The 11,349-nt window shown below is 41.0% G+C and overlaps 1 protein-coding gene across 1 annotated transcript; it reads right to left on the bottom strand.

The window, feature by feature from the left end:
* Positions 1-6,527: 6,527 nt before the first annotated feature.
* irx2a (iroquois homeobox 2a) lies at positions 6,528-10,927 on the bottom strand. The gene is given in 8 exon segments (XM_055164001.1): positions 6,528-7,338; positions 8,091-8,466; positions 8,469-8,573; positions 8,575-8,679; positions 8,682-8,884; positions 9,352-9,757; positions 10,557-10,706; positions 10,708-10,927. Coding segments are annotated over 8 exon segments (1,527 nt in total). The 5' UTR covers positions 10,804-10,927; the 3' UTR covers positions 6,528-7,252.
* Positions 10,928-11,349: the final 422 nt, after the last annotated feature.

The raw sequence follows: 11,349 nt of genomic DNA, 5'->3' as shown, positions 1-11,349 counted from the left end.
TGGTTGTATGTTATAATTTCATGCTATCCTCCAGCCAACAATAATGGTGATAACACGTTGTAGCTTTAAAGTAGAGATAGATCAATACATCAGTATATTGGGCCGATATTTGCATTTTTTCTTTCAGCAAATATTCAATTTGGCCAACCTGCTGCCTAAAGTATAGACACAATGCTTTATTTTGACATTTTAGTGCAAAGAGATAACTGCACAAAACCTGATTACACTGCTCTTTCATAGATTTATGGTAAAAAAAATAAATAAATAAAAAAAGGAAATTTAAATTGCAGTAAATTTAAATTACATTACATCATTTGAGAAAAAAATTACCAAAATCAGCCATATATATCGACCAAAAAATATCGGCCATTGGTTGCTTTAGATTCTTAAACAAACGGCATCTGTCATGAAGAAAAACAGATAAATCTCAAATTTAAAGCTACGGTTTATTAATGTTCAGTGTAATCTTACTAATTTATTGCACTTGCTTTTTCATAAACTCTGTGTATTAGAACACCATCCAGCTCTTCGTGCATCTAATTGTAAAAGACATATGTGCACATGGAATTATCGAGCGTGAATTTCCAGCTATAGCATGTTCCTGGCACATAAGTACTTCTACAATATGTGCTGGTGATTACATAAAGCTATCACTGGATTGTGCAGCCTCGGCGTGATCCAGGATTGGGTTGCTCTGTCTCTAAAGTGGACGAAAAAGCACACACGTACCGCCTGTCTGTCTCCACCTTGTCCTTAGCCAGTCACCGAGGAGCAGCTGGCCTGAATATCTGAGTGCCTTTAATGAATTGGAATCTTTTGGGTGCGAGGCTTGAGTGATTAAATGCAATAAGACTAATATTCCTCTGTGGGTTGGGAGTCAGTGAACATAGATGGATGAAGATGAAAAGCACGGAGAAGTGAGGGAGTGTCGTGAGGGTCGTAAAGTGGGTCTCTCTTTGGGAATAGCCCTATTTAAAGTCTAACTGTGGGCTGGTGGGGTTAAGCTTGCTGCGATTTGCTGCTGTGGCAGGTTGAAGATTCTTTTTCACTTGGACTGTTGTGGAAAGGTTTTATTTGCAAAGATCCTGAGTTTTGAGTTAAAATATAGTCTTTAAGTGTGAAAGTATGTCATAGATATAACTGTGGCATCTTGTCCACTGGGTTAAATAAGCATATATTGGATGACAACGGTGTACTCCATAAACGCATTTCCATCTGCTATATATATATATATATATATATATATATGAGTTGCAAGAAAAGGACACACACAAAAAAAACGTGAGGTGGTCTATGCAAACTAAAGTGGTTGAGAAGGTCTGAACATGGGGCACATGTGGTGTGCTTGGAGAAAGTATGACTCAAACTTTGGACCCAGTACGCAGACTTACCTGTCTACACTGAATATACTGTATGTACTATGCCATCAAAACAAGTTCATAACAACTGTACAAAGTATTGCGAAGTAATGAATGACACATTTTGCTATGGAAGTTAACTTTTCCATCCATGAAAAATCAACCTGCCTGTACCACTCTTAATTCCACTTGGTACCAATCAAACTCAACTTAAAAGCACTCAACACTGATAGTGATTGTCAAACTTTCTTTTTGGTCTTTTTGGTTCTTTCCATTCATCCAAGAAGAGTGAGAAGACCCTTTGATGCTATACATCCACATCTCATCTGAAGTGATGCAACATGTTTAATAGGGATTCATAAAAAGGGGAGTGTGCACTAAAACTGTTAGAGCCTAAAACTACGCCTGTGGGCATGTCTTCTGCCGCATTTGTATTAAAAATGTACGCTTATAGACTATCTTCACTACATTTACAATTAATACTGGATGATTAGCAGCCAACCCTGTTCTTTTCAAGTGTAAGATCTAGGATTGAAAAGTGCACATTTAAGAAGAAAGTTATGTCAGCGAGTGTGGAGTTTCGATTAATAAGGCGGCATGTCTGACAGATCGCTTTTAACATAAATCACTTCCTGTAAGCGTGTCAAATATCCCGTGTGTGATGAGAAGTGTGGAGTGCAGACATGTTTGAGACTCCCTCAGACAGACAGGCCAGAGGAGCATGCTTTCTCATGTCTGTCTCTTCCAACGACATGAACAAAGTGAATTTAGAAGCTGACACTTCACAGATGCTTCTCTGACATCAGTGACAGCAGCAGAATGTCCACATATGTATCAAGTTACATTCAGTAAAGTCATATGTTGTGTAATGTAAAATGTTTGTTTCTAAAGTGTTTCACCTCGTGTCCTTTTTGAGTTATGATAAGTTTAGACTGCAAATAGAATGCATAAACTATGTAGATGATATCTGTTCAAATCTATGAAAAGGTGAGAAAATGAATGTTCTAAATTACCTGTCATTGCATCTGGCCCGAGGCTTAGGCCCAAAGTTGCTGACATATATAGACTCCAGCTGCACACTACACGCCCTATGACAGCAAGAACCTGCCAGTTTGCCTCGTTTTACTTAAAGCCTTTGCTTGTAATGTGAGTTACATACATATTTGAGAAAGTGGTAACAAGTATATAACAACTGTTCTTGATCCAGCCACAAGGGGTCATATGCATGTCAACATTTTGTATGACACAAGTTCTGTTCTGTACTTTTTACATTGCTTCCCTGAGCTGAACCTGGAAGAAGACTGATCCTGCTTACTCAATATATAACCATTATTTTACCTTTACCTTCTACTAATAGCAGTGTCTCATAAAAATCCAGCTTAAAACATTTCACAATTTCTCCTGGACTGTTGCACCTCCGATTTCAGTCAGGCCTCCTTCCTGTCTTTGATTTACAGCTCTGCAGGTTCTCTCTGGTCCCCTCAAGTGTTTACTCACCACAGGCATTAAACATAACTGTCAATTAGAAGTGGAAGTCCGGACTGGTAATGGCCTTGTTTAAAGCGTTGTGTGGACTAGCATTAGCGTCGTCCAGTCTCCCTGTGTGTAAACGACGTGGACGGGTGTCATGGCCGCCCTTGATCATAGCGAGCAGTGAACATTTGGCCTGACACCTTTACGAGAGGACAGGACCCCGCGCGCACGTACAAATCCCACCTCCACTTTGATGTGCTTTATCGAACACACCTGTGGCTGATTTGTACGCCACTCCGTACCCCCCCTCACGCCGTACCCCCCCATGCCGTACCCCCGCTCACTCCCCATCCATAATTAGTGCTACTTATGTTTTACCCTGAGCTCAGCAGTTATTTACAACACTGACATAATGACTGTGGTAGACTAGGAGAGGCTTTGGTTAAAACTGGCATTTGCTGCTAATACAAGAACCTAAGTTGTAATGCACATCAAAACAGCAAATATTTTTTAAGATTTTTAGAATGTTAGTTGACTCAAAACATGGAAAAATAATTTGTGGTGTTCATATTATTGAGAGCTGATCATTGAACAGACTTGTAAACAGGTACATCTGTTGTGAGTAGGGATGTACCGATATCCAAATCTCTTGGCATGATATTATCATGATATGCATCTCACGGTATGATATTTATTGCAATATTTTGGAGAGGTTGATATAATTGTAGATAGGAACTTTTATGCTTTTAAAATACCTTCACAAGATTTTGGTGTGAATTATTTCCCAAGAATTCAAGTAAAAAACCTGTTTCTTCATGTTGTCTGCACTGAAATGAATCATGGAATATGCAGTTCTCTATGTTTATAAGCTGTTGCTACTATAAAACAATGATTTTAAGCAAAGGAACTTGTAATTCAATATATTGCAACAGCCCACGATCCTATTGCGAGACTTTTGATGATACAATATCATGACATTTCGGTTATTGTCACATCCTTAGTTGTGAGTAACTGCATTTCTTCCTGATTGTGAAAACATGTGCAGATTTTCTCAAGGAAAATTATGCAACATGTAATGTGGCAAAGATAGAATCCAGTGGACTTTGTCTTCCAAACATAGCAGTTCAAATCATTGTATAACTGCCACGTGTCACCAGATGTTTTAATGATCACACAAAAGGATCCAATTGTTGTGTGATCTGTTTATTCTACTGGTCATGTAAATATATTTTGGTTTTTCACTAATCATCTAATGCCCATATTTGTCAAAAGCCTATAAGCAACTGCCAACCTCTTACTTTGCCAACAACAATTATGATATGAGAAGTGTAAATGATGAGTGTCTGTGGAGGTTCTTCATATCAAAATAAAACAATAAAAAAAGAAACTAAAATAATGAATGGATACAAGGCATTACTGTTATGTAGACCTTGTGAATGTCCACAGAGCTACACCTAGTCGAGTACAGTGTGTTTATTACAGTGTCTATTATCACATTAGCCTGCTGCACCTCGTCTCACTGTCTGTATGCATAATTTACTAATTCCCACTTAGTATCACTGTGAATTATCTCTTTCTAAACACAACGCCGCCTCTTTAGGGATAATCAGCGTTCACTTCCTGGTGGAGAGGCTCACAGGTGTGCAGCACAGATTAATGTCGGAGGCATTTTGGAGGAGAAAGGGTTGATGGGAAGATAAAGGACACAAAAGAGCTCATGAATTATCTGCATATACGAGCTGCTTATTTGATCAGTGATAAGGCGCAATGAGTCCACTTGCTCTCTCTATATTCGGCACTCACAGCAAGTCTAAGCCCTGTGATAGCATCGAGTGAAAGCCAATGGCAACTAGTCCCTATAGAAGTCTCCATATAGGTACAAAAGATTTTAAAGAATTATATGAATGCAGAAATGTGTTTGTCAAATATCAGAACTTGGAACACCAATCTCAATCTATCTGGAGCAGAGGTATCCAAGTTTTTCTTCAAGCCCCCTGGTTGAGAGTTGCCAGGCACACCAGTCTAAAACAGTGACTGCCCCAAATGCATTATGTGGTAAATAATTAGTCATGACAGCCATTTATTTCAGCCATCTATAACTTATCTTAAATTGTGCACAGAATTATTTGCCAAACTCTCAGTGCCTTGTCAACATTTTCCCAGTCTGTAACAAAGCTGCTTGACTCAATCACAAAGTGAAAAACCTGTTCTTCAAAAGGTACACTAAAACCCCACTGCACAGTTGGGACTAATTGTGGCATAAATTTGCAATAGCTTCTAATAACAGCCTTCCCAGCATGACTTCGGCATGGGCCCCCATTTTCACCTGCCGCTGCTCTCAATCAAATAGTGGAAGTGTTCAAAGGCAACCCAGCCACAGAAACAATAACTCTTTTTATTGAGAACAAATGTTGACGTTTGGACGGCGGAGCGGCCCCAGAGAGAGAAGAAGAGGTGAAGAGTGGCGGGATCCCTGTGTGCTTTTGGAAAGTGCCTCTGGTGCTATTTGACAACTGTGCTGAGTCCTCCAGGGAGCCCACCTGAGAATAAAGCGTGCCTTTTAATACATCAGCTCCTAATGAAAGCATTTGGATGGGAGACAGATCACAAGACAAATCAGGCCAGAGGGTAGACTTGTGTTTAGACTGTAGGACTAAATAAATATAGACTAAAATGATCTGATCGTTTAAGGCAATTCTGATCAAAAGAAGAAAGTCAAGAGCCTATCTGACTGTATTTCTATAGTATTTCTTTAGTTTTAATCTCAATAAAGAAACAAATTACACCCCCAGTTGTTAATTAATTAATGCACACATTTTATTAATAAAACATAAACAGTAATACTGCTTGACTTTTTGCAAATAAATCCCAGTGTAGAACTGCTTAAACTGTCTACAACAACTTTCACCAAGGCACTTATGTAACCACGTGAGTAATCTGTAACCTACAATTTTACAGAGGCAAGCGCACGTCGAAAGCGTTATGGTGGGCTGTACCATAGGGAATTCCTGGTATCTACCAAATATTACTTCCTTCCACTAGTGAGAGGAGGAGCAGAGAAAAGAGAGGAAACGGCGAGGTGAAAGGGTGTCCTGGGAGATTTGGTTCAAGCTCAGATTCAGGTGGAAAATAGCGCATTAGGTTTTATTTTGGCCAGAAGGGATAGAAAAAAAGTGGTAAAGGCTATTCAATTTTCTCAATAATAATAATAATAATAATGGGTTAATTAAGCACGTGCGTAAAGGCCGCCAGGATAAAAAAAATAGAGGAAAACCTGTCCGATTAGGGCCCATCACACAGCCCATTGGAGCTGGCAGATGCTTAGATAGACTTTTATGGATTGTTCAATGGCGTGCTATAATGAAGCAGGCAGCGCTCTGTGACCCATGCTGAAGCGGCCTGAGAGGCTCCAGGGACGGCCCCGCTGGGAGACCATAATGCCCATAATGCCCTGCGCGTCCCACGGCTGTATTAATCATACTGAAAAATAAATGTGGGTTAGGGAACGGGTTGCTAAAGGCTTGGAAAAAATGAAATAAGTGCGTCGTTTATTCCAATCAAGGTCACGATAATGAACCATATAAAAGAAAACGATGCTCCATTTACTGAGAATGGATTGTGTGATGTGTGAAAAGTCTCGCTGCTGAAAAGTGCTTTTCCCATCTGCGCCTGACACACTGAAACCATAAACCCTGATATAAATAATAGTGCATAAAGAAATGGCCAAGCTTCGAAAAATAGTTGAGAAAACAGTTTTAATATTCTCCTTTATGTAGGTACCGCGCCAGGGTTTGCACTGACGTTCTCATTATTTACATTCAAAGATATAAATTAGTAAAAGTCCTGATAACAACAAGATTGTGAAGCTTTCAATTTCCAAATGCTTCTCAAATAAAAAACGTCCATAATATATATGTATATATATTTACAAACGCAGTCATTTCCCAATGTTTGCAATACAACTTGCATAAATTATAGGCTTATCGCCACAATCATTTATAAAAATAAATATCAAATGTAGGCTTTTCCACTTTGAAGTGACGTCTTCTTGTTAACTTGTTAACTTCAATCCAGTCCTTCGTTTAATCATCCAAAGCAAACTTTACAAATTCCAGAGAAAAGGGCCAAATAAGGTTTTGCACGCGTTTAAATAGATAAAATAATATATCGTGGCAAAAAGACAAACTAAATGAACCTGAGTATTAACATATAAATCACATATAATGGGAGCATTTTTTCAAACTAAATTACAGATCCATGATACGTCATGAAATTTCCATATAACTTTTTTTTTTCCAGCGAGTCCAAAGTTTTGAGGGTTTGTGGCCTGTGTGTGTGGTGCAAAACCTCTAGCAGCTTTCATGGAAACTGGTGGCACTGAATACGAGCTGGAGCGGTAAAGGTTAAGAGAGCGTAAAACATTAGGCTAAAAGGTGATGTCTCTTCAACCTTTTATTGTCAAAGCAATTGTGACACCTGTCTGTATCGGATGCTATGATCGTACTACCTGTCAAAAACAAACAAAAAGAAAATAATCAGTACTGTAAGTGCTTGGAAAATAATCCTCGTCATGACTGGAGCCAACACGTGCGTAAAACTGGTTTTGCGCTGAGTTTGGATATGCAGAATACGTGGGGACCAAACCGACATTTTTCTTTGCATATGGCTGACCCTAAGTATTTAAATGATCATAGACAAAAAGATAAGGTTGAACTCGAGAGGCTCTTCCACTCACCACAAGAGAACATTAAGTTTAGAATTCCTGCTCAAAGCTATGGCAACTATTCCCTGCTCATTGGGTTTACCGGCAGCCACCGTGCATGTGCACGCGCATATGCAAGTGCGCGTGCGTTAAGCTGATTAAAGACCTGACCTACCCTGGTCGGTGTTACATTGGTGTGAAATGTTTTCTGTTGTTCGTAAAATGCTCCTTTTGTGACAAATGATAAAAATCTACAAAGAATGAATCTACAATTAACACATCACTCAAAAATAATTAGTGCATTCTGTTGATCGTTTAGAAGAGCTACTTCTTATTTGCAACAAAACTGTATTTATTTCAAGGAAAGACAATGTGTGTGTGACTTAATAAGGCAAATTACGCACGAACGAACGTTATATTAGCAGCGGTAAAACAAAACAGTTTCACGCTCACAATACATTTACTTTCCTCGTTTTAAATACAATTGCAAATGTTCACCACGACTTTAAACGCGTTTTAAGCTATCACGCTGTCCCCAAGTTTCTCATCTTACGTACCTTTCTTTGCTTCTAAATTTGCCGATCTGAAATGCTGATGTGGCTGCTGTTCAGCTTTATTGTTATTTTTAGCGACAGGGGAGTCGGGCCTTAGTTTACCCTCTGCGTGCTGATTGTGAGGATGCTGCGCTGAGCTGAGAGCTTCGCTCGCGCTAGAAGTGGTGGATGAAGAAGCAGCAGCGGCAGCGGCTGCGGCTGCTGCGGCTAGACTCACTCCAGAGGAGTTATTGTAGCGCAGGATCCCCTGGCCCTGCAGCGGACTGAAGTTGCCATAGTTTGTATAATTGCTATAAAAGGGCGATGTGTAATAAATAGGCCTTCCAATGATGGAGGGGGGCGGGTAGAGTGAGGGTGGGCTGGCAGCAGAGGCGGGGGCTGTGAGGAGGCCCCACTGGAGGAGGGGCAGTTTGCTGGCTGCTGCTGTTTTTGGTCCGAGGTAGCAATCTCTGCGAGTGACCACAGCTTAGGTTTGACCGAGGGGTTCTGAGACGGGGCTCTGCTTTCTAGAACTTTGTTGCCCACCATGAGGCTGCGCGCCAGGTCCTCGCGCTGCAGGTGATGGTGGAGGTGATGGAGGTGGTGGTGTGGGTTGACAATGGGGGCTTCTACCCCGGTTAGCGGTGACGATGTTACGGGCTTTGGAGAAATATGGCCTCGTGCTTCGAGGTGGCGTTCCACTGCGTCGTCTCCATCCTCATCACCGGTGCGCTCCCCCGCGCGACAATTCACCTTCTCCACATCTGACTCCGCGGAACACGAGTGGTCTGTCAGAGTGTCCACGTGTAAACTTATTCCTATTGGGAAAAAAAAGAAAAAAAGAAAATGAATTAACACTAACAATAAATAAATAAATAAATAAACAAATAAACAAACAAACAAATAAATAAATAAATAAATAAATATCAAATTATTTATAGGTCTATAACGCTGTAAAATGAATAGGAATACCTATGCTTGTCTTAAAAAATATAAGTGTGTTATTAAATACCTAACAATTGCCAACGTTCAACTGTGTGCTAAATGTAGCATATTCTAACTTTTTTATGAACTTCACGAGTGTATTTAAAATTACGTCTTTTAAATAAATAAAGTCGAGCATTTATTGTGCATAAAATGATCCATATTTCCTGTTGACTAACTCCGTTAGGTTATTGCAGCATTAGTGGGGCTGAGCAGTAAATAAAAAGCACACGTGCCCCTCCTGCCTCCCCTCACATCCTGCCCAGAATTGTTAAACGGATCATTGGCTTGTGTACCCCACCTTCATCCTCGGCTGAAGCCTCGCTGTTATCCAGGGTTTTCTCGGACCGCTCTATTTCCTTCCTCTCCCCGTCGCCGTCGTCTTCGTCCTCGTCCTCGCTCTTGTTCCTGGGGGCCCACGTCATCTTGTTCTCCTTCTTGAGTCTCCTCCTGGCGTTGGCGAACCACGTGGACACCTGGGTCAGGGTCATTTTGGTGATGATGGCCAGCATGATCTTCTCTCCTTTAGTGGGATAGGGGTTCTTCCTGTGCTCCTGCAGCCAGGCTTTCAGGGTGGCCGTGGCATCCCTCGTGGCGTTCTTGCGGTAAGCCGGGTCGTTGAGCTGGTACGGATATCCGGGACTGCCATATGGGTGGTAGCTGAGCGCTCCAGCCATGCCCGTTGTGTGTGGGTCATAGGGAGAGCTCTGGAAAGAAAATTACCATGTGATTCTTAAGTCATAAAACATGCCGCTAATAATTAATTAGCCTACAGTAGGCCTATAATAAGACAAAATCAACTTTATTCAAATAGCATGTTATAGTCTAGAGTCAGTAAAATTCATAAACGTTTATATTATATTTTGGGTATTAATCGTGTCTTTTTATTAAAAGTAATGCATATTTTCTATACTACAAAGTTACAGAAAATGTATTGTCTGACCACTGACCATAAAACAATGCGTGTTAATGTGGGAGCAGGCCACACAGTGCCACACACTAATTGTTAACTAATGGCTAAGATCGTTATCGGATTAGCTAGTTAAAAAAATCTCCCGCCAATAAAGCTCAAAATACCATTTCAAATCATCTAATCCCTAATTAATTATTTGCTTCTCAAGTTGACGCACTTTTTGCCGCGTCACGGTAGTGTCATTATGTGAACACATCTTCCATTAATAGCATTACAAATCCCATTACAAATCATATTGATGTGCGACTTCCAAAATATCTCTCAGAATTTGGTTTAACACGCGTAAAGCTATCCACTATTATCCACTTCACCGTAAGGCAATTATTGTCCGCTTTGAAGCCCTTATTGTTTTAAACTTGAGAGCTGCTTCAAATTTCATCGAAGTCACAGGGTCAACAATCTAGTCATGGAGACTAAAGGCAATAAGGCCTTAGATAAACGTCCCGAGTGCTACAATATAAAAATAAGAATATCGCCCTTCAAAATAATACTTAAATGTATTTATAATATAGGAGAAAATAAGTTATTTTTACCACATACGACGGGAATCCTGCGGTGGGGTCCGTAGAATATGATAGTGGGCTGGAGAAGCCCGTGCCTGGCGAAGCGGAGAAAGCAGCCGATCCTGGGTAAGGGCTGAATGCCGAGCCGGAGGACGACCTCGCCAACTCTTCATTCTTCATTCCGCGGAGCAGGCAAAGACGAGGGCCCGTAAGTTGGACACGAATACAGCGCCAGGGAGCCCGGAGGCTGGTATAGATAAGCCTGAGGATAGGACATTGATGGGATATAAACAGATCGCCGATTCCCCCCAAAACAAGCGGAGCAAAAGCGCGGAGAAAGCCAAAGTAACAATCAAGTTAATAATGAGCCGCTAAAGCAGCCATCAAACAATGAATATAAAAAGTCCTCCTCCCGCTGCCCCTTGACTAAAAAGCCCTTGAAAGGTGTGTTAAAAGTGCCCACATAGAGGCAATGTGGCATGCGTCTTGATCCCCTAGCGTCCGATGTTTTTAGTACGCAGCGCTGTGAAGTGAGGAGTTAGGAGGGAAAGAGCCAGTGGAGTTTCAGACGCACGGAGCGCAGGGGGAAACTGGAGCTGTCACTCCGGCTCATCTGAATATCCATCCCCGCCCCTTTTCTCTGCCTCATACACACTGAATTTCTTGCTCACAAGCAGCGACACCACACAGCCAAAAGTACAGCGACTGGAAATACGATCCGTTTCCTTTGGTATTGTCAATTCTTTCTCTCCGCCGTCACCAAACTGGATTAGATGCAATGATTTTGACATTACTTCTCTTATGGGGACCATGAATTTGATAA

Source organism: Boleophthalmus pectinirostris, unplaced genomic scaffold (assembly GCF_026225935.1).
Source record: "Boleophthalmus pectinirostris isolate CB_2022bp ecotype Guang Dong unplaced genomic scaffold, ASM2622593v1 HiC_scaffold_6, whole genome shotgun sequence".
Lineage (NCBI taxonomy): Eukaryota > Metazoa > Chordata > Actinopteri > Gobiiformes > Gobiidae > Boleophthalmus > Boleophthalmus pectinirostris.
This window is presented reverse-complemented; position numbering and strand designations above follow the sequence as displayed.